General features: G+C 39.5%; 1 protein-coding gene across 1 annotated transcript in view; it reads right to left on the minus strand.

Annotated features, from left to right (window-relative positions):
• Positions 1-24,902, minus strand: part of arhgef10 (Rho guanine nucleotide exchange factor (GEF) 10) — a 175,267-nt gene that overhangs the window by 74,987 nt on the left and 75,378 nt on the right. Inside the window, exons 4-9 of the mRNA XM_048597102.1 lie at positions 24,249-24,309; positions 20,908-20,987; positions 18,317-18,376; positions 17,708-17,892; positions 13,266-13,379; positions 1,882-1,990 (exon numbers count right to left, since the gene is read on the minus strand). Of these exons, the coding sequence (XP_048453059.1) occupies positions 1,882-1,990; positions 13,266-13,379; positions 17,708-17,892; positions 18,317-18,376; positions 20,908-20,987; positions 24,249-24,309 (609 nt within the window). The remainder of the gene's footprint in view (positions 1-1,881; positions 1,991-13,265; positions 13,380-17,707; positions 17,893-18,316; positions 18,377-20,907; positions 20,988-24,248; positions 24,310-24,902) is intronic.

Genomic DNA, 24,902 nt, shown 5'->3' on the forward strand with positions numbered 1-24,902 from the left:
GTCTAAGGTTGGCATTTCCTTTTGCTTCTGAGGAGAGTGGCTGCAGCTTTTTTTATTTCACTATGTAAAAGATTAACCTTCCAGGGACTCCAGCAGTAGAGATATCTTGTTTTGTGTCAATTTTGCATGGAGGCAGCATAGTCAATAGAAAACAGTCCATTCTTCAGCACTAAGTATAAACATTGAGAATTTCTGTGTTCGCTATAATGTGTCCCATGAAGGATGCACTGGCCCTGCAATATACCTCATCTCCATTCTCAGCAAGGCAGTCATTTATAGCATGAGTATTAAACAGGCCTACAGCCTGTAAGAGCCATTTCATTGTCCAGTTGATTACAGGCAACACATTAAACATTGCTTCTACTTTTGGCCATTTTAATAAACCTGGCACTGGAATATTCTATTTGGAGACAAGTAGGTGGTCTCAGATGCTGGGAAAACTCTACGAAAGAAAAGCAAAAAGAGGCACACTTGCTCAATAAATATATTAAAGAAATCCGATTTTTTTTTAAAAAAAAAGTACTGCGCCAGCCATGACAGATTAGAAATGTCCTCCAAGAACTTCCTTGCATGGACCTACCCAGCACAACGCTGGCTTTGGTGTACCCACCCAGAAGGAGAAAAACAGGAAAATCCTCGTAATACTTGAACAATTCCAAAGTTTGCATTCTGCATCAATTCCATTCTGAAAATAGAGGATCAAGCAAGTAAGACACATTTGAAAATGCCTCAATGCAATTCTACCCATGTGTTTTCCTGTCAGAGTATAATTCTCACAAAATCAGATTAAACACACTGCCTTCTGTTGAGTTGAACACAAGACTTAAACTGTCTCAGATGTTTTATGAAGCTACAATTCAGAATTTCTTACCAAATGAAGTTTTTTCTTGCTCAGGTACAGTACTTTTGATTAAAGTTTGCTGCAACTTCTGATGCTAACACTCAAACCCTGTAATAAAGTGGACTAGTAGCCAATAGTTAGCTTTCCCCCTGTATTAAAGTCAATTTGTAGGCACCATTTAACAATGCAACTTCTGTCCCAACCCATAATGACATCAATGCACAGTGTTTAGCACGCCCAAAAGCCAGTGCTTAATACTCCATCCCAAATATAACATGGTCAAGTCTTCACTCTCTTAAAAGGCAGTGGGAAACCAGTTCAAAGAATTAGAAATTTTCGGCATATGAAATCACGTGAATTTGTAAACTGCATTGAATCCAAGTTCATTTTTACTGCTCCAATTAAGGCAAGGTTTTCAAGTCACTGGCTATTTTTGAGAGCCAACAGTTCTAACTTGGGATCATCTACTAATATCCACAGGCTGAAACCAGCTATCAAAACAAAATTCCAGAAATTAGTCAGTCTCTAGTCAGCATTTTTATTTTTACTTTGCTGCAGATGGCCAAATTTTAAAGAAAATTAAGAGTGAGGCAATTTATTAGTTGCAGAGCACTTAAACACTTTGTAGGGTTTGCTTAGCTTCTTGGACCATTCAGGGCTTGCTTATTGATTTGAGTAAGTAAATGAAGAAGACAGTGAGGCTGACTCATACAGGACAGAAAGGTCACAGGTTCAACTCACAATCTGTGCTTTCAACCAGGGCATAACAATAAACTCAGTGGAGGGTAAGAATAACCCAGTTTTCAAGTCCTCATCATTAATCAGTGACTTATGCTTTCAAACAGGCAAGTGTCTAGAGAGCACGAAGGCAGCATTGTGTGACAAAATTGAAAACATTCACTAAGTATATGGCAATCTATGCATTTTTTATATTTTAGATTGGTCCAAAGGTTTTGAACCATGCAGATGGTTTCTTTGTAAGGACTGCTAATGATGGTCACTTATTGGTATTGTGCGATATTTGCACTTTTCCCACTCACCTTGATACCTGTGTCTAATAAACGAACGTCCCCTTTTAAGAACAGCGGCTTTGGTCTTTTCTAATCCATCTTTTGTTCCTTCCTTTGCAGCTTTCATTAATTGTTGCATCTGTAAGTTAATAGAATATTTAACATGCCTTGGAAGTAGGAGAAAACATTTCATTCAGAAAAATCCAAATCACCAAACTCCTGATGGCTCACTCAAATTTCCTGCTTTATAAGTTAGACTGCAGGAGTCAGGATGTACTCTTCTCAACTGTCTGCATGTGCGCAGAGTTAATTCACCTTGTCAAGCTTGCAGTAAGGGGGAGCTACAATTGGCTTAATTTCCCTTCTGAATGCCCATTGAAGAACAAGGCTTTAACCCTCTATGATTGTACTGAAACTCAACAACAACCTATGTACATGTTGTGCCTAAGAGTGTTGTAAAACATTCCAAGGCACTAGAGTTGCATTATCAAACCAAATTTAATACATAATCAGATAAGGCGGTATTAGGCCTGATTAAAGAGGTAAATTCTAGGGGTCATCTTAAAAAAAAAGGAAGAAGCCGAAAGGTTTAGGGAAGGAATTCCAGAGATGAAAGTCACAGAAGCTGAAGGCATGACCTTCAATGGTGCAGTGATTAAAACTGGGCAAGTACCAGAGGCCAAAATTGGAGGGACACAGCTATTTCAGAGGGTTGCAGGCCTAGAGAAAATAACAGAGATAGGCTGGGTCAGAACTAGATAGGGATTTGAAAAAAAAATGAGGATTTTTACATTGTGACATTGCTCAATAAGGAGCTAGAATAGGTCTACGAGCATTAGGGCAATATGTGGAAGGTTCCTGGTGCAAGTTCAGATCTGGGCATGTCAGGTTTTGAACAACTTTAAGTTATGGAGGGTTCAAAGTGGGATGTCAAGCAAGGGTGCGTTAAAATAGAGAAGCCTCCAGTTTACAAAGGCATGGATGAGGGTTTAAGCATCAGAAGAACTCAAGCAGGGACAGTGTCAAGTGACAATTTGGTGGTTAAAGTAGGCAGTCTTAGCGATGATGCAAATGAGGTTGGCAGCACATCTAGCATAAAACACAACACAGAGCAGCTTGGCTCCGACTCAGTTGTCATAGGAAGGCTGGAGTCAGTCACTAAGGAATGGTTGGCAGTGGACAATAGCTTCAGTCTTCCCAGTAGTTAGTATAAGGAAATTTTATCCATCAAACAGGTAGTCAAAAATAAGGTCACTAAAACATAAGAAATAGAAGCAGGAGTAGGCCATTTGGATCTTCCAGCCTGCTGTGTAATTTAATAAGGTCATGACTGATCTGATTGGCCTTAACTCTAATTTCCTGCCTGCTCACCCATAACTCTGGAATACCTTGTAGTTCAAAAATCTGTCAAACTCAGCTTTGAATAAATTGAATGACCCACTCTCCACTGCTCTCAGGGAAACAGAATTCCAAAGACTAACAACACTTGAAGAGAAGAAATTTCTTATCATCTCCATTTTCAATAGTAGACCCCTTATTTTGAAACCCAAGTTCTAGATTGCCCATGGGAAGAAATACTTTCTCAGCATCCTCCCTGTCAAACCTCCTCAGAATCTTGTGCATTTCAGTAAGATTACATTTTATTCCTCTAAAGTCCAATGGATACAGATGCAACCTACTCAACCACTGCTCATAAAGACAATCTCTTTATTTAAGGGATCAGTTTAGTGAACCTGTTCTGAACTGCTTCTAGTGCAAATATATCCTGCATCAAGTAAGGAGACCAAAGCTGTATGCTATAATCTACATGTGGTGCCAACAATGCTCTGTACAGTGGTAGCAAGACTTCCTGACTTTTATACTCTATCTCCCTTGCAAAAAAAGGGCAGCATTCCATTTGTGAATTATTTTCATGCCTGAATACTAAATGTTTGTCACCCTTGCTCAAGGACTCCCAGAGTTTTCTGCACCGTAGCAGTCTGCATCCCCTCTCAATTTCAATAATATTATGTTTTTCTATTCTTTTTGCCGGAAATGGGAAAAAAATTAGGACATGCAACAAGTTGATAGGAAAAGGGTGAAGAACGAAATGAAAGGACCTGTGATTGGCTGGAAGGAAGGAGAGTTGAAATGTAAATTGGTGATGGTTCAAGACCAGAGAAGGTGGTAATGGGACAAGAAAAGAAACAAAAGATGTATCTAGAGCAGGTACAAATGCTAATCACAGAATAATTACTAACAGCTACTGTTCAAAACAAATGGGGAAACAGGCCATGTTCTGAAACTTCTGAACTCCATTTTCAGTCTGGGAAGATTTAAAGAGCATCATTAAAATTTGAGGTGCTTTTCCTTAAGCTTGCACTGAGCTTTACTTGGATATGCCATTTCCAGCACTTCTGCTCTCATCCCTTGCCTTTCCTTCTCTTCTCAGGACCACATTAGAATTTCTTGTGCCCTCACCTTCAACCTCACCAACTGCTGCATTTAAGAGATCACCCTCCACCATTTCCAGCAAATCCAATGCCATGTCACCAAACAAATGCATTTTCATTCCATCTCCTCTTTCAGCAGTGAACTCCTAAATCATGCCCAATACTTTACCCCAAGCTCCCTGGCATCTTCCCATGACAATGTGATGCAATGCCAGTACTGTACCTTCACTTTTTTTTGGAATCCAAGGCTCCAAACTTCAGGTAAAACAGCAATTCTCTTGTAGTTTCCATTTACTAAACTGTATTCGCTGTCAACGATGTGGTCTCCCTTGAATTTCGGGTGATCAAACTTAGCTTCATTGACCACTTTGCCAAACACAGCAAATATTTGAAATCTCTTGCTTTGACAACCTAATACTGTTCTACTGAAATTCAGTGGAATGGTACTTCACCTTTCAATTACGTACATGGAATCCTTCTAGATGCATCATTGTGCAATTTCAGAGGATTCTGCAATTACAATTTACAACTCCTCTAAAACCATCTTTTGTTTCTTTACTTATCCCATCAACATCACCTGTTGCATTGAAACATCACCCATTTAGCCATTTAATTTTTCATACCTTTCGTTCTGACTGCCTACCCATCTTAATAGAGAAATACAGCATGGAAATGGACCCTTCGGTCCAACTCGTCCATGCTGACCAGATATCCTAAATAAAGCTAGTCCCATTTGCCAACATTTGGCCCATATCCCTCTAAACCCTTCCTATTCATATACCCATCAGATGCCTTTTAAATGTTGTAATTGTACCAGCCCCCTCCACAGCTCATGCCATACAGACACCACCCTCTGCGTGAAAAGGTTGCCCCTTAGTTCTCTTTTAAATCTTTCCTCTCTCACCTTAAATCTATGCCCTCTAGTTTTGGACTCCCCCACCCCAGGGAAAAGATCTTGTCTATTTACCTATCCATGCCCCTCATGATTTTATAAACCTTTATAAGGTCACCTCTCAGCCTCCGACACTCCAGGGAAAATAGCCCCAGTCTATTCAACCTCTCCCTATAGCTCAAACCCTCCAACATCTTCCTGGCAACATCCTTGTAAATCTCTTCTGAACCCTTTTAAGTTTCACAACATCCTTCCTTTAAGCGGGAGACTAGAATTGCACTCTGTACTCCATTAGTAGCCGAAGCAGTATTCATACTTGGTTAAAACCTGTTCCATCTCATTAATATTTTCCACTTCCGATGAAATGTTATCAACCCCAAATATTGTTTTTCCTCTCTCTGCGAATTCTGGCTATTGGGATAAGAGGACTTTTTATAATGCAGGAAATGAAGTAACTTTTTACTTGAAAAAATAAACTTAAAGAGATACGGGGAAGGAGCAATGATGCAGGACCAATGGTTTATGCTTTCAAAGAAACATCATGACAAATGGCCTCCTTCTTTACTGTAAGATTCTGTGAATTTCTTTTTTTTTAAATTGATGTGATTTTAATTTTACATCAAAACATGGCATAGAAATTTGCACGCAAGGCATAACCTACATGGGAAAATCCAACTGTAGTAGAAAGTTTATCCTTTGTATTCAACCGTCACCAATTTATGCATAAAGACAGATTGAATGAACTAATTGTATTGCTATGGAATCACTCATGCAGAATTAACAACTAATAGTTAACACACAACAGAGAAAATATTCCATAAAAAATGGATGAGGGATACTGACTGGACTGCTAATGCTCATAATACATGATAGGATTATGGTTTGTTTTGATACAAAAATAATGGAAGTAGTATTAATTAGTACCTCCACATCACAAGCCACTTTGCTTTTTGGTTTTCAGGTAAAATTTTTTACACAGTTGATAAGAACATAATACTGAAACCGAATAGGTTACAAATATAAATTCAGGACATTCTAATGTTGTCCCTATCACCAACAAGAGTACAGGAGAAGGCAGTTCAAGGTCTTGCTTACTTGAACATAATTAGTTTTATTAGCTTTCCCTCAGATAAGCTATGCAGTTTTCCATTCAAATTCCTAATAAGTGGAATTGAATTGTGGCACATTGGATTATGACACAAGAGGTACAACTTCTTAGCAAAATAAAGTAAATGAACAGAAAATCTCAGCACATGCAAATGCTTATTTAAATTTGTTCCCTAACAGCTGTACGCTGATGCGGTGATTTGAAAAAAAAAGTGGCAATTAACCATTGGCCTGATTTAAAGTGTTAGATGACAAGTTGCAGCAATACTGCAAACGCATACAACAGATGTTCGCTGTCTCTGACAACAACATTTCATGTCTGGTACTGTAGAATTTATGCTGCCTACTCCCACCTCTAAGTGTGCTTCAACAGGATATTATTAGGCCAGTACAAAAAAATACAAAGTATGTGTGTTTTGTAGCCAACAGATGTCCACTGTAAGGTATATAATTAACAATGCAAAGCATTGTTCACTATCTCCCCCTCAACAAACTTAGTATTATTTAAACTCATCAGAAACAACAGTATGTGAAAGTTTCCAACAAATAGTGACACCTCCTTGCATGCACGGGTCTCATTGGTACACAAGCTCTGTGTTAAAGCAAAGGCACAACTCCAAAATAGAAATCTTGAACTTTTATCTGGCTTCTATACAGCAATATTTCATATCAGATACAGCTGATAGAGAAAAAGAATCTTTTAAATCTAGTCCTTAAACCTAGTCCTTGCAAATGAAGAGAGAAAAGACTTACCTTACTACAAAGAAAATTGAAACAATTCACAAACATCTCAAAGAACTTAAGGCAAATGTGGAAACACTGATGAAACTTGATTACAAGGCAGACAAGTAATATAGGATGTCCTGAGACCATGGTCATTTGAGTTTCTCACATCGGGATTTTACGGTTGATATTATTGGAGACACAAATTTACTTTGATTTATTGCTAATATCACCTCTCTGTTGGTATTCTACATCCAATAAATTTGAATAAAATTGCAATCACAGTGTTCCACAGAGATCCTTACAGTGATCAACTTTAGTAAAGTATGTAAATTCTTAGTTACGAAGCAGCAGGATTTCCTTAAAATAAAACAAAGAACTGCTAATGCTGGTGATCCAAAACACACAAAAAATACATATTTCTGGAAAGGCTCAGCAGGTCTGGAGAAGTTCAGAATAGTCCTGAAGAAGGGTCACTAGGCTCAAAATGTTAGCTCTGCTTTCTCTCCACAGATGCTGCCAGACCTGCTGAGTTTCTCCAGCATTTCTGCTTTTGCGCATAACAGGGTTTCCTTCTTGCATATACACCCCATGGTATGATAAACATCTTCAAGATTTGTTGAAAGAACATTCTGGATTGTCACCTCCTGTATTTAAAAAAACTGCAAACACAAATGCAACGTCGTCAATACTTTGTGGCACATCTGCGACAAGGGAAAAGAGGGTTGAGGGTCCTCATAATTCACAGGTGCTATTTGAACCTCAAGATAAGATTATTGCTTATAGATGTACTTGTATTTCTATAGAGTAAGTACAATATGTAAACAGTAGAATGTGTATGTGCTATGACTTCAGTCTTGAGTTGGTAGATGTTGACAACCACTGACTTATGCTGATGATGTCCACTTTGTCAAATCTTAAAGAATGAAAGATTATCACAAAAGAGTGCAGCACTTTCGAAGCAATTTTTCAAAGTGTTCAGCAAAAATATATACCAGCGAAAAGGAAGGACTATAGGAAAAGGGGCAATCAGCCATGGATATCTGAGGAAAATTAGGGTGGTTAACAGATTGAAAGATAAGGCATACAAAGTGGCAAAGACCAGTGAGAAACTAGAAGATGGGAAAAACTTTAAAGGTCAACAGAAAGCGACAAACAAAGCTATAAAGAAAAGAAAGCTAGATTATGAGAGTAAACTAGCTCAGAATATAAAGACAGATAGCAAATGATTCTACAAATATATAAAACGAGAAAGAATGGCTAAGGTAAATATTGGTCCTTTAGAGGATGAGAAGGGGGATTTAATAATGGGAAATGAGGAAATAACTGAGGCATTGAACAGGTATTTTGTGTTGGTCTTCACAGTGGAGAAGATGAATAACTTGCCAGTAACTCATGACAAGGAAACAAAGGAAGGTGAGGACCTAAAAATGATCATTATCACGAAAGAGGTAGTGTTGGGCAAGCTCATGGAGCTAATGATAGACAAGTCTCCTGTCCCTAATGGAATGCATCCCAGGATACTAAAATGAGATGGAGGGAGAAATAGCGACTGCGCTCGTGATAATTTTCCAAAATTCGCTGGACTCTGGGGCAGTTTCAGCAGATTGGAAAACAGCAAATGTGACTCCACTGTTTAAAAAAGGAGGTAGACAAAATATGGGGAATTATAGGCCGGTTAGCGTAACATCTGTAGGGGGGAAAATGCTTGAATCCATCAAGGAAGAAATAGTAAGACATCTAGACAGAAATTATCCTATTGGGCAGATGCAGCGTGGGTTTATGAAAGGTAGGTCAGGTTTAACTAATTTACTAGAAGTCTATAAGACATTACGAGCATGGTGGACAACAGTGACCAAGTAGATGTGGTGTATCTGGATTTCCAAAAGGCATTTGACAAGGTGCCGCATAAAAGGCTGCTGTCTAAGATAAAGGTACGTGGCGTTATGAGCAGTCTATTAGCATGGAGAGGAGATTGGTTAACTGACAGGAAGCAAAGAGTGCAGAAAAATGAGTGCTTTTCTGGTTGGCGAACGGTGACTAGGGTCTTGTCTCAGGGATCAGTGTTGGAACTGCAATTGTTTACAACTTACATTGATGGTTTGGAGTTGGGAACCACATGTCAAAGTTTGCTGGTGAAACTTAGATGAGTGATAGAGCAAAGTGTGCAGAGGATTCTGAAAGTTTGTAGAGAGATATAGATAGTTTGAGTGAGTGGGCAAAGGTCTGGCAGATGCAGTACAATGTTGATAAATGTAAAGTCATACATTTTGGTAGGAATAACAATAAAAGGACTATTATTTGAAAGGTAAAACATTTGCAGCAGGATGCTATGCAGAGGGACCTGGGTATCCTTGTGCATGAATCGGGGTGGCACAGTGGCTCAGTGGTTAGCACTGCTGCATCACAGCACCAGGGACCTGGGTTTGATTCCACCCTTGGGCAACTGTCTGTATGGAGTTTGCACATTCTCCCCGTGTCCGCATGGGTTTCCTCCTGGTGCTCCGGTTTCGTCCCACAGTCCAAAGATGTGCAGGTTAGGTGGATTGACCAAAAATAAATTGCCCATAGTGTTCAGCGATGTGCAGATTAAGTGGGTTACGGGGGATGGGTCTGGGTGGGATGCTCGGAGGGTTGGTGTGGACTTGCTGGGCTGAAGGGCCTGTTTCCACACTGTACGGATTCTACGAACCAATCGCATAAGGTTGGTTTGCAGGTACAACAGGTAATTAAGGCGGCAAATGGAATTTTGTCCTTCATTGCTAGAGGGATTGAGTTTAAAAGCAGGGGGGTTATGTTACCGCTGTATAGGGTCCTGGTGAGGCCATACCTGGAGTACTGCATGCAGTTTTGGTCTCCTTACTTGAGAAAGGACGTACTGGCACTGGAAAGAGTGCAGAGGAGATTCACTAGGTTGATTCCAGAGTTGAGAGATTTGCCTTATGAGGAAAGAGTGAGTAGGCTGAGATTATATTCATTGTAATTTAGAAGATTGAGGGGGGATCTTATAGAAACATGTAAAATTATGAAGGGAATAGATAAGGTAGAAGCAGGGAGGTTGTTTCCATTGGCGGGTGATAGTAGAACAAGAGAGCATCGACTCAAAACTAGGGGCAGCAGATTTAGGGCTGAATTGAGGAGCAACTTCTTCAGCTAAAGGGTTGTGAATCTGTGGAATTTCCTGCCCAGTGAAGTAGTTGAGGCTACCTCATTGATTGTTTTTAAAGCTAAGTTACATAATTATTTGAATAGTAAAGGAATTAAAGGTTATGGTGAGAGAGTGGGTAAGTGGAGCTGAGGCCATGAAAAGATCAGCCGTGATCTTATTGAATGGCGGAACGGGCTCAAAGGGCCAGATGGTCTGCTCCTGCTCCTATTTTCTTATGTTCTTCTCGGGGCAAGTTAATCTTACTTTTATACAGTAGGAGTAATCATTGATTTATAGTAAAATAAGCAGGAATAGTATATTGTAAAGTCGTGAGCTGGTGTAATTTTAACATGCAAAGGGCTTGAATTCATATGGCATCTTTTAATACTGTGTCGAAAACAGATATTGCTGAACAAACTTGGCAGGTCTGGCAGCATCTGTGGAGAGAAAGCAGAGTTAATATTTCCAGTCAGGTGTCTCTGCATCAGAACTAATAAATGCCACTTTCTCCCAGCTGCTATATTGAAGAGAAGTTTGGGGGAAGAGGTGAAGACAAAGCCCAGAGAGAATGAGAGAGAAAAGAGATATAAGCAAGGGGTAGGCAGACAAGGGGATTATTGATAGCAAGCCAGGACAGGAGAGAAACTGAATGAGTGAAGATGAGGGCTAAGAGTCGGACAGAATGGGTAGGCTCTGCTGAAAGCAACCCATGACATGACATGACATGATAGGACGAGGCAAGAAGGAAATCCTGCCATGCACAAGAACAGAAATTGCTGGAGACACTCAGCAGGTCAGGCAGCATCTGTGGAGAGAAAGCAGAGCAACATTTGTTTCAGTCCAGTGACCCTTCTTCTTGTCTGTGTTCTGAACTTTTCCAATCTGGTGAGCTTTGCCAGCAATTTCTGTTTTTGTGTTTCGGATCTCCAGCGTCCGCAGTTCTTCGTTTTGTTTTAAGGAAATCCTGCTGCTTCCTTGTAACTAACAAATTACACCCTTTACTAAAGTTGATCACTGTAACAGGACCCAGGTAAAGGAGCAGGGTATGGGGGTAGGTAAAAAACACAGGAGGTCATAACCTGGCTCTAAATAAATAATCACTGAACTCAACGTTGAGTCTTAGAGTCTGTAGGGTCCCCAAACGGAAAATATGATGTCGTCCTTTGAGTTTGTGCTGAGGCCTACTGGAACATTGCAGCAGGCCTGCGACAGAAATGGGAACCAGAAATGGTGTGTTGATGTGAGAGGCACCTGGAAGTTCAGGGTCATTTTTACAGACAGAAGCAAAGCAGTCAACCAGTCTCCTCAACCTAGAGGCTACTACATTGTGAGCAGCAAATAAAGAAGACTAGACTGAGTGAAGTGCAGTTAAAGTGCTGCTTCACCTGGAAGATATGTGCAGGGACTTCGATACTGAGAAGGAAGGAAGTAAACGGATAGGTGTTAAACCTTCTGCAAATACAAGGGAAGGTGCTGTGGGGGTGTGGGGAGATATCGGGGCTGGAGGAGTAGTGGACCAGAGTGGCCAAGAGGAAACGGTCCCTGCGGAAGGCTTCCAAAGACAGGGAGAGAAATTTGTGTCCCTTAAGTGTTTACCCGTGGGCCTTCTTGGCCAACACTTAATTGCCTAGTGGGGAGGAGATCTACTTGTACTGCGCGTAAAACAAAAGACTTTTCATTGTACATACATGCATGTGACAATAATAAATCAAGCTAAAAAAATGGTGACTTTCTCCCTAAACAATATCGTTTGCATTTCCATGTGAGGAATTTACCCCAAATAATAGATAATGCATCTAATTGTTTAATACTGAAGGTCATTCAATTCATTATGTCGCCCTGGGTGAGTGGAATATTTAACCCCCTTCCTTATATATTCTTTACTGCCAACACAGAACTTTCTTGTCATTCAGGGAGGATTACACTCAAAAATTTTTACTCTTCTTTCTCTTACTCTTTATAGATGCCGAAAACTCTCAATTCCAGCATTTTCCATTTAAATCATGAGGGACATGGATAAGGTGAATATTCAAAGTCTTTTCTCCAGAGTAGGAGAGTCCAAAACAAGAGGGCATAGGTTTAAGATGAGAGGGGAAAGATTTAAAAGGGAACTAAGGGACAAGTTTTCATGCAGAGGGTGGTGCATGTATGGAATGAGCTGCCAGAGGAAGTGGTCGAAGCTGGTACAATTACAACAATTAAAAAGCATCTGGATGGCTTTATGAATTGGAAGGGTTTAAGAGGAATATGGGCCAAATGCTGGCAAATGGGACTAGATTAATATAAGATAAGATATCTGGTCGGCATGAACAAGTTGGACTGAATGATCTGTTTCCATGCTGTACAGCTCTATGACTCTATGTCAAATTTCCAACATCGTCAATTACTTTGCTTTTCATTAGTCCCGGTTTTATGTTGCAAATGACCTCCCAAATATTACAATTATTACATATTTTCTATTTATCACTAAGTAACTGGTGAGTATCAAGCTGTCAAGTACCTAACATTTTGTTTGAAAAACCAGGACACTTTGATTGATCATGTTTCATTGTATTTTAACTGCATGCCTTATTTTAAACAAAATTTGATGTGCAATTCAGAAAGAACTTGTTAAAAAATACTATATCCAGCTATTTTCCTTTGCAAACTTACAATATTGAGTGCTTTTCAATATGACAAATGTAAACACAAAAATAAACATGAAGCTAAATGGATACAAGTGTTTCTCTCAGTTTCTATCCAATCACGCAAGAAACATAATAATGCGCTAGTGTTTACCGACACAATGAAAAGGAATTTGTGGAATCTACTGAGTAGTATCAGAGCAGTAGGATTCTATTCATCTGGAAGAGCAAATTTCATCCTTAGAGGGAGCATTGTGACACTTGGACAAAAAGTTCAAACTATCACTAGCTATGAAATGCAGAAAACACTCAACACAGGTCCTTTCATAAACCATGAAGTGCCAATTTTGATAAAGCACAATTCAGTTCTGAAAGGCATGTGTAATTTTATTCATTAAAAAAAACCCAACCTGCTTGATTTTTTCAAAGGTAGCAATACTATAAACTCATGTTCAATTTCAACACTAGTCTCCAAAAGGAGAAAGTACCTTCCGTTCTTGTTTCTGCTTCAGTTGTTGAAGTTCCACACTTCCCACTGCATTTGCCAGTTCTTTCATTTTCTTCTCATAGTGTTCTTTTAAACGACTTAGGTCCTGTGAAAGCTAAACCAAAGACACTTATTCAGCCTCATGCTGATGTTGGTTACTTTTGGATAAACATATCCTGTTATTGAAATGCAAATTTTGGAATTCAGGAATATACTTTGCATTATTTGTGTGTCAGACGTGGATCACTTAATAGCACCGTCAGCTCTGAGTCAGCAAGTTATGAGTTCAAGTCCCACACCAGAGACTTCAGCAAAATAAAACTAGGCTGACACTTGAGTGCCATACAAAGTGCACGCTGCCTCATCAAAGCTTTCATCTTGGAGATAAAACCTGGGCCCAGATATTCCATGGAGTGGCAATCATAATTGGATTGCCACTTTGCCTCCATTTTCTTTTCCTGCTGGCACTGAGCTTCACGTTTCTAGCTGGGAATTCCAATCCGGGCTCCTTCTGAAATATAAATTGTACCTGAAATCAACACAGTAACCCCATCAAGCAGAATAAGTTGGGGAAATTCAGATTATGACCCCTTTTTACAGCAGTGTGTTATGTTCTGAGATTTAAATGGTCAGCAGCACAGCTAGTAGCTGTGAAAGGATAAGTATGTAAGGTAAATGTGGGGTGAGGGTGCCAGTTAATGGCGAGATTAGGGTGTCAGACGGGTGAGGTACAAAATAAGTGATGGGGTGCTTAGGGTAGGTGAGGGAGGGACTGTGTGGCAGCCAATGGGAGTGTCAGGGCTGGTGGGAAAGTGGGGTGTTGAGGATGGCAAGGGGTGTGGGGCTCCCAGATGTTCTGGTGGGGTGAGGGCTGATGTTAGTTCTCAGGGGTTCAGGTCAGTGGGTGAGGTGATGTCAGGGTTCGAAAAAATGTTCAAAGAGCTTGGAATCATTTTTGGGTTGGGATTCTGATGTGCTGGAGAGAGAGAAAAAAAGAGCGCTCATTGGGGTTCCACAGGATTAAGGGGGTCAGCGTAGTTGGTTTGGTGTGTGGTAAGTCGGAGACTCAGCTTAACAGATTTTCAGGAGTTAGACTCAGTTTTTAATTCACTGGTGACTATTACCTTAACAGAAGCAGAACCTCCAATGGATTCCTTTAGAGGTTTCCAGGCACAGATCAATTGTCCATCACAATCTTCAAGTTCCCAGGCAATTCCCACAACGTTTACTGTGTCTGGGGTTTCACAGGGTCCTGACTGTGGACCCCCCCAGCTCTCTGACTGTTGGAATATCCAGGCTGTAATACTCAAGTCCTGTCAGCTTCTCACATAGTCTAAAAACTACATGTCACTATTTCAAAGAACAACAGAATCCTTCTCCACAGTGTCCTCAGCCAACATCACTAAAGCAACTAATTTGGTTATTACCACAGTACTGTGTTCAAAGTGGCTACTGTGTTCCTACTTTAAAACAGGGTAAAACAGAAGTAGAACAGAGAACTTCACTGGCTGGAAGTCTGAAACTAAAACCAGAAATTTCTGGAGAAAATCAGTAGAGTTAATATTTTAGATCCACTTGAAGGGTCGCTCTGCTTTCTCTCCATAAATGCCACCAGATCTACTGCTGAGCTTTTCCAGCAATTTCTGTCATTGTTTATGAAGAAGGATAACTGGACTCAAAATGTTAACTCTACTTTCTCTCTCCAGAGACCATTCAAAAGTAGTCTATTAGAACAATCTAAGGTTACGAAATACACTATATAAGTGCATGTTATTTTACTTGCAAAGTCAACATACAAGTATAGTTCATTCAGAACCCAGACTCTAATAATTTCACAAAATGTAGCATTATGCAGCCAGTCTAGCTGAGCTGGTCTCTGTTCCACATCCGATCATCCAAAAATATTACAACATATCAAAAATACCTCAAAAAGGGGAATTACAACGGGAAGGTTGGGATAGAACCAAATTTATGACAGCCTTCTCAGAGGAAAGAATAAATCTTCTGGCTTTAAAGAAAAAATTCCTCTCAATCAGCTGAAAATCCAGGTGATCATTGCTGGAAAATAGCTGCTTAGTGAAGCTGAGCAGCTGGTCAACAATCAAGTCAGGTTTCTTGTGGGTCTAAAACAAGAAAAAAAATTGGCAACAACTCATGGCATTTGTGCCAGGTGAATACTTCAGTGATGCAGAATATGGGTTGGGGGTCCTGATCGGCTGAGTACATCCAGATTGTACAGGTTCAACGAGATAGAGTACAAGAGAGATTTTTCTGAAAAAACTGTGTTGCTGTTAAACAGGCACAGGTTGTTGGAGTGGCAACAGACAGTGGACTTTCTGTCCTGTTGTTCAGAGAAAGAACACGGTACACTTCCAGTAGGGGGCAGATTTTCTTTTAAAAATGCTCAATTCTACTTGTTCGTTTATAAGGGTCAGGAGCTCACTTCGTGCCCATCTGAAACTACTCTCAACAAAATAAGCAGGAAACAGAATGTAATGGATTTTGATGGCCTATCTGCAGCCTGTATGGTGAAAAAAACACTTTTATTTAGAGTATTTTATAACTATATGCCTCCTTTCAACTACATAGTTTGTCAATTCAAGGGAATTGACATGGCATCTCAGTTCCAGACATATGTCAAAATTGTTTCATCAAACTGCTCAAAAGGTATATTAAAATGGCTCTATAACATTGATGCCTGTCATTCATGTTGCCATTTTGTTGATAGGTGGGGACTGATTAAGCCCATGGCTTTCCTGCCTCACTGTTCAAACACTGATATTCACCTGGGAGCAGGTGGGGCATTTGCCACGTGTAAACCCTGTAAAATAAACCCCGTCAGGATCGCTCCTGAGTTCCCAGGGGAGTCAGAGAGTCAGAGTCATACAGCATGGAAACAAGACCCTTCGGTCCAGCCAGTCCATGCCAACCATAATCCTAAGGTAAACTAGTCCCACCTGCCCGCGCTTGGCCCATACCCCTCCAAACAGTTTGCATTCATCTACTTATCTAAATGTCTTTTAAGCATTGTAACTGTACTCACATGTACCACTTCCTCTGGAAGTTCAACCCACATACAAACGAATTTGTGTGTAAAAATATTGCCCCTTCATTCAAATGCCTTCTCAGACAGATCAAGGGCCTCTGTGGCTGAAAAGGGTTGGGGATGAAGCCTCCTCAGTGTTACCTCTTTCCCTTGCTGCCCACTCTCTGCCTGTGCCAACGTGGCCTCACCATCACCTGAGTCCACTCCCATCATCACACGCTTGAATGTGTGAGCCCTTCTTTCTGATTGCTCAACAGTACTAAAGTTGACTGGCAACTCTTGGCAGGTGGGACATCTAGTCCCAGAATCCTTGACCCAGGGAAAGTCTGCCTCGGACCTGGAAAATGCCCGACTGGCACTTAATTCTAGGAACTTTCCTGTAATTAATTATATGCCATCCCCTCTGTGATATTCCATTCCACTTAGTGGCACTGTTGACATTTAGACTTCAATGATCAAGGAAGATGTATCGGTAATACAGCCGAACAGGTTGAATATCAACTTGTAAATTCTTCCAACCTATTCCCAATGCAGGTGGCAAGAGTGGGGAGAGATTTCTGGTAAGTCATGTGATGGAAAGAATTGCAGCCTGAACCACCAGAGTGTCTTCTTCATTTCTGAAGAAGAGTCCCAACCCAAAACGTCAACTTTCCTGCTCCTCTGATGCTGCCTGGCCTGCTGCGTTCCTCCATCTCCACACTGTGTTATCTCTGACTCCAGCACCTGCAGTTCTTGCTATCTCTGAGGCTAACCCACCATTGACCACATCTTGAGAATACACCGTGGAAGTACAAGTCCACACTGCTACTGCAACTCAGACTCAGGGTCCTGACCTTGATCTGTTCATGGTAGAGATGGTGGCACTATTTCAGGCACAGAACTCGAGAAGGTGTTATGTAATGAAGAGAAACAATTAGATACAACATAATAGAGATTTTAAACAATCTGTTCAGATGTGTTACGATCTAGCTCCGGTTTAGGTAGGACCTGGGTATTCTGGCTCAAAAGGTAGGGACATTACCACTGATACATTGTTATCTGAAATTAGTGATCTTATCAAATTTAAAGCCTCCTCAATCCTTACAAACACCACTGCTGCCAGCAGGTTTCCTGGTCAACAGCTTGGATTCCAGGGAATGCCAGATCTCCAGTAGTACTCAAGCTGTTTGAGCTCACTATCCTTTGTTGTGTCGAGCATATACAATTCCCAAATCAGTCACTGAGTGGCTGAAACAGGTGGCCATTCAAGCACAAAAAATATTAACTTCTCTCTAAAGCTATTTACTTCCAAACAAAATGAGCGTATTCTTTAACAGGTTTTTCCATTTAGTGCTTCCTTCCTCTGTATGGATTCAAACCTTAAAATGATGGTCATTTTGTGCACACGTAGTACATACATGTATCTTGTTCTTGTGAGATTTGCCTTGGAGGAATGAGTTGGGAATTCCATTTTCACTTTTAGCCTCGCCATCACTTTGCTCTTCATAGCTCTCAAACTCACTGGAGCTCCAACCATAATCCAAAGAACTTGTCGCAGCCTCATCTCCATGTTCTACATCATCATAAATGAGTTCTTCTGGATCTGGTGACAAGGGACCAATAACAGGCATTTACTTGACTGTCATTTCAAACCTTGTTTCTAATTGTGTGATGGGATTATTAAGAGAAAACTTATTTTCATAACAATGGAAGATGCAAAAATTGACATTGATAGTACTAAAGGTAGGTACGTATCGAAGACGATTTCTATATTTACAGTGAATGCACATATCAATTCTTCAGACAACATTGTACCATATAATGAGGAAACTACATTAATAACTGAAGCTTAATATTATTTTCATAATGTATATTATTTTACATTGTGCTAATTACAATAGATTTTTGTTTGCCACTTCAGCACACAATGCTACTCTGAAGAGAATGTTCTTCGATAACATAAATGTGGATTGTACCAAAGACAAAATGGTCATCGCAAAAACATGTGTGCATTAGCCAGCATTTACCTGTTGCTGACGCATCAGAATTTTCTCTTGGCACATCATCATAAATTACTTCATCCTGACCTGTGAGGCATGACAGAAATTACTTAGATATATTGTACATTATCTTAAAGAGAGGGAAAGAAAGTTGAATTGAGAGAGGGAGGTAAAAGAAATGGAAATAAAGTTTAAAACATTAATTCTAAAATAACTAGATTCTGAAGGACAGAGTTCCAGCACTTTTAAAAGTTGTTTTTTTCAGAGCCAGAATGCTTATTTGGCATCAATTCTTACAGGTAAGAATTTAATTATAGTGGAATAGACAAGTCCTCAATTTGTTTGACTTTAGTAACTATATACTGAATAAATAGTGCAGCTTAGAGTTGTTCCATGCAAAACAGTGTAAAATACTGTTTCAGTGGGGCCTCTGGGTGAGCAAGGGAACTCAGACAGCAACTTCCTGATTTCTACAAATAACTGCGTGGCTACAGTTAATGGGAGTCGGTCCAATTTACACTTTAACAGCAGGAGCATATGGACTCACCATTATTCTTATTGCCTAATCCAACCAGAGTATTTCTTGTTCGGTAGAAAGCATGTGAGATGGTGGTTATGTGAGTGAGAATGTGGGCAATAGCATTCACTGTGACATTTTAAACTAGGGACAGCTTGAACAAGGGGTAGTAGTGATGCTTATACAAATTTCTGATACAAGAAAATTTGAAACATTCAGCACTTGGTGAAGGTAGACTAGGCTGTGGCAATGTGTAGCAATTATTGTAATGCAGAAGATAATTGGAATAGATTGAAATACTGAAGAAAGAACACCAATAAGTTAATAACATCTGAAATGCTCAGACTGAAAGGGTGGATGAAGGAAGATAACTTTTAAAAGGCAAGTGAAAAAGCAAAAATGTACATGTAGGGTAAGGAGCAGGAGAACAGTACAAATTGGATTGCCAAATGCTAACTTTCTGTTCTGTATGATTTTAACAACAACAAAAAAAACATTACTTATGGATGGAAGAAAGTACCAGTAATAAAGAACTTCAGTAAAAAGAAAAGACATGAATCTAAAAAAAAGTTTTAAAATAAATATGAATATGATTATTTGGTAGAAGAGACAGGGAGAGACAGTACAGGCGTAATGGTACAACTTTGAGACGAGTACAGGAGCAGAGGGATTTTATCTTCACATGCACAATTCTCTGGAGGTGGCCAGGCAAGTTAAAACAATTGTTAAGAAGGCTTATAGAATTTTTGGGTTTACAAATAGAGGCATAGAGTATAAAAGCAAGGATGTGATGCCACATCTCTATAAATCATTGGTGAAATCACATTTGGAGAATACTGTGTTCAGTTCTGGGCACCTTATTTAAGGAAGGGTGTTAAAGCCTTGAAGACAGAGTACAAAGGAGATTTACTGGAATGATACCAGGAATGAAGGAGTAGAGAAATTGGGCTTAGTCTCCTTGAAACACAGAAGATTAAGAGGTGACCTTATTATGAACAATTTTGACAGGGTAAAGAAGGATATTCTTTTTCCACCAGTTGGTATCTCAGTAACCAGTGGTTAGAATTTCAACACTGTCAGCCAGAGAGCTAGGAATGAGATTAGGAGAAACTTCTTTACTCAGAGTTGTTAGGATTTGGAATGTGCTGCCTGGGAGAGTGATGGAGGTGCATTCCATAGGACGTTTCAAAAGAGAGCTGGATATATATTTGAAAGTGATGAATTTCAGAGATAGGACAGGAGAATGGGACGAGCTGGGTAGCTGTTTCACAAGCCAGTACAGGCAAAATGCAGCACATAACTAGCCTCCTAAATCCTCATTGCCCATCCACCATCTACAGGGTACAAGTCAGGAGTTTGACGGAATATGCTGCACTTGCCTGGATGTGTGAAGCTCCAACAACATTCAAGAAGCTTGACACCATCCAGGTCAAAGCGCCTGAATAACTGGTATTGCATCCATTATTTTTAGCATTCATTCCCCTCACTATTGATACATCTTGACAAGATGCACTAAGGCTCCTTCAAACGAACCTTTTGAACCAATACACTCTGCAACCTGAAAAGTCAAGGGTAACAGATACATGGAAACACGACGTACTGCAGGTTTCCCTCCAAGCCACTCACCACTCTTACTTGGAAATACCGTGACAGTGAAGAAACAGCAATGTATCAAAATCTTGGACTTCTACCACTAATAACACCGTGGGTGCACGTACATGCCAGGAGCTGCACCAGTTCACCACAATAATTAGGGAAGGGCAATAAATGTTTGCCTAGCCAGCAACACCCATTTCCCATGAACAACTACAATTCACTCTGGAACCTCATTAATTAGCATATTAGCTTCACTTAATTAGAATTCACATCCAGTGGCTTTACTGCTGCATCTCAGCATACTCAACTATGTACCATAAGCTTCCTTGCTGCGCATTGCTCAATACTTTTTCCGAATCTTTCCAAAGTCAGAAGTGTTTTCAGAAGGAGCAGGTTTGACATTTTGCTTACAATTCACAATCCAAAGGTTTCATATTTATACACAAGCGACAAGTTGAAGGTTATGGTGTTGCACTCATACATTCTTTACATCATTGATACATACCCTCCAGCCATGCTGTATTTGCTGGATCTGAAGCCCATTTGGTAAATGCATCTTCTGTGTCCAAAGCAAGGTAATCTTCACTGTAATAAAATTAAATGATAAAAAAATTAAGATAATTTGTATTTTTAGTGACTACATTGCCACAAAGAAACAAGAGACAGATAGTCAACACATCCCCTACTCTTCATTTTTCGTGTGATTGGAGAGAACCAAAGTTAGGAGATGTCTGAAACGCAAGCAATAAAATATTGGACTTTCACCAAAATGTGCACTATAATGTAAAGACCCAGCATGCAAAACTATTTAACATCAAATCCGTGAAGCACAGCCATCCAACACTTCTGATCATTTCAATTTGTTACTTCGCATAAGTATTTACAACCTGCAATAAGTTCAAAAATCAGAGTTGTTACAAATCTAGCTTTTGATCTTCCATTTGATGTCAGCTTGAAGGCCACAATGCAGAAGAAAATAAATATTCACCTAGAGAAAAATACGTTAATACCAGACAGTCAACACAGTTTGTCAAGGACAGGTCATATCTAACAAATTTAATTGAGTTCTTTGATGAGGTGACCCAGGCAGTGGATGAGGGTAGTGCTCAGCATGTTGTATATTTGGACTTTCAGAAAGCATTTGACATGGTGCACCATGGCAAGTTGGAAAGCAAATTAGAAATGTTTGGAATTAGCAGCATGGATTAGAAGCTGGCCAAAAGATAGGAAACAGAAAGTAGGTATAGATGAGCATTTCTCAGACTGGAGACGAGTTGAAAGTGGTGTTCCTGAGGGATTGGTGTACGGTCCTTGCTTTTTCGGATTTACATAAACAATTTGGAGATGGATGTTGAGTGTAAAAATCTCTAAATTTTCTGATGATACTAAGCAAGAGAGAATTGTGTGGATGATGCTGAGCAACCTCAGAGGGACTTTGACAAGTTCTCCAAATGGGCAGATACCTGGCAGATGAATTTCAATGCAGAGAAATATGAAGTAATGCATTTTGAAGAAGGAACAAGGAAAGACAATACAGGCTCAATGGCACAATTTGAGGGGAGTATAGGAGGAGAGGGACCTCAGGGTTCAGGTGCATAATTCTCTGAAGGTGGCCAGGCCAGTTGAATTGGTTGTTATGAAGGCTTACAGGATCCTTGGGTTTATAAATAGAGGCATAGAGTGGAGTATAAAAGCAAGAAAGTGATGCCACACCTCTACAAATCGTTGGTCAGACCACGTTTGGCGTATTGTGTTCATTTCTGGGCACCTTATTTAAGAAAGGATGTTAAAGCCCTGTAGAGACTGCAGATGAGATTTACTTGAATGACATCAGAAATGAGGGATTTTAGATACAAGAAAGAATTAGAGAAATTAGGCTATTTCTCCTTGGAACAGACCTTAAGAGTGACCTTATTGAGGTGTTGAAAATTATGAACAATTTTGACCGGGTAAAGAAAGATGTTCTGTTTCCACTAGTTGGTATGTCAGTAACATAGGGGTCCCAACTTCCAAACTGGTAGTAAGAGAGCTAGGGGTGAGATTAGGAGAAATTTCTGTACCAAGAGTGTTGTTGGGAATGCGCAGCCTGGGAGTGTTGTGGAGAAGGATTCTATAGGAGTTTTTAAAAACAGAGCTGGATATATATTTGAAAGTAATTAATTTAGAAGGCTACGGAGATAGGGCTAGAGAACGGGATTACATGGGTAGTTCTTTTCGGAGCCAGTATAGACCTGATGGGTCGAATGGCTTCTTTGGTACTTTAATGATTCCATGATTGAATAATATGAAACATTAACGGATTTGCAGGATGTGCAACAAAACAGAAAAAGGAGTAATTTTATGGAAAGCTAAGGGCCTGTCTGGTCACCCAAAATGAAAATTCAGCACATCAGTAGAGAAACATACTGACACTTCTGTCTGTCAGATACAGGGAAGCAAAAGGGAAATAAAGAATTAATAAGAAAGAAATAATTGCTGACATTTTTCCATCTAAAAGAAATGATGGACGTGTAACAAACAATTCATGCAGGTGAGGTGACAGGACACAAAAAAAAAATTCATTCTGTATCCCCAATTAAACAGCAGCAATGATGCAGTTGATGATACCACAATTTCAACAGAAATCTTAGATATATCTGAGAGAGTTCATCCCAATGTTTTTTTAAGGAAAGCAATGCCATAGTCTGTAATTTATAGGCAGACAGTGGGGCAGTTGTCATGTCACTGGACCAATAATTCAGTGGCCAGGCTAATGCTTTGGGAAAATGGGTTCAAATCCATATATGGCATCTGGTGGAACATAATTTCATTTAATAAATGGGAAACCTCTGAATTCACTAATATTTCTTTACAAGAGGGAATCTGCTATTCCCACCTGGTCTAGCCTATATATGGCTCCAGACTTGCAGGATCGTGGTTGAATTTTAACAGTATGAAACGGCTTAACAAACCACTCAGTTAATAAATAGGGATGGGCAACAAAATGCTGACAGCATCAGTAATGTCTCGATCCCACAAAGGACAAAATTAAAAATCTATTGACATGTGCAGCAATATACTTTTAAAAAATTATTGCATATCATGCACAACTTAGTCACCACATTTCTGACATCAGACCCTGTGTAACACAAACATGCATCAAGTCTGTCAGACAAACAAAAATACCAGGAAATCATTTGGAAAGTCTAACAAGTTACAGTTATATAGTGCCTTTAAATGATGTAAATATTGCAAGGTACTTCACAGGAATGTTATCAAACAAAATTTGACCCTTAGCCACCAAAGGAGATATTAAAACAGACAATCAAAAGCATAGTCAAAGAATTTAAAGTAGCTTCAGAGAGGAAAAATGCGATATAGCGAGGTAGAGAGGTTTAGGATTTGAGATCTTAAAGCCTCAGTAATGGAGCCAGTAAAACTGAGGATCACAAGAGACCAGAATTATTAGAGTGCAGATAAATTGGAAGGAGTAGGGTTAAAAAAAAAGGGAGGGGCTAGAACATAGAGCAATTGGAAAAGAAGAATGAGAATTTTAATATTGAGGCATTGGATCATGGAAACAAATGTGTGTAGGGACACGGCGCACTGGAACCAGAATGTTCTAATAGATCTTTACACAATCAAAATAATGGTTCCAATCTCCAGCCTGAATAATAATTAACCTTTGAAAGAATGAAAACCACTGGCTACAAAATAGTACAATAGTGCAAGGAAAATAGCCTGATTAATTCTGGAGTAAGGCAATGAGACAATGAGGAGTTTGAAAAAAAAAAGAAAATCTTCCCTTTTAAAACTGTAGCAGTTCCAAATTATTTAAATATTAATCTAAAATGAGGATAAACTTACCCAGCTGGTTGACTGTTTGACTGAATAATTCTAGCATCAACATCCTCACTTGTAAACGGCACTGTGAATGTACAAGATATAATAACATTATTTTCAAAAAAATCTTCAAACTAGTACTGGTGAGATACTGAATACCAACTAATCTATTTATTAGCTTCAAATTAACAGTGCTCAGAATAAAAAAGATTGCCACTTTTAACAAACTTGCATCTTTTCAAGAGTGTTTTTCCTCACATTTTCTCCCTCCTTCTTTCCCTTCCTCCCACATACATATCTTGTACAATTTGTATTGAGATATGAAATACACGTTAGATCATATAAAAATAATCTGAAGAAGCCAAAAAAAATATTGATTCTATGTGAGTTGCTCTTAAGATTCAGACGATTGCAATGGAGATTTCCTCTCACAATCAAATTCAGCTGAATGGTTTGCAATATGTCCAAGCTATCTTAGTTGATGTATGTAACCTTTATGTATCTTTGTATATGGGTTCAGAAGATAATTACAGAAAGGAGAAGCTAAGGGATCTGGTGAGTTAGTTATTTGAGCCGAAAAAGAAGTTGGGCAGGCTAATTGAAAATAATGACTTTTGCCTCTTTCAAAAAATGGCTTAGCCCTTAAAGAAAACATATACAGAAAAAATAATTATTTAC

The sequence above is a fragment of the Rhincodon typus genome, chromosome 5 (assembly GCF_021869965.1).
Source record: "Rhincodon typus isolate 14 chromosome 5, sRhiTyp1.1, whole genome shotgun sequence".
NCBI classification, from domain to species: Eukaryota; Metazoa; Chordata; class Chondrichthyes; order Orectolobiformes; family Rhincodontidae; genus Rhincodon; species Rhincodon typus.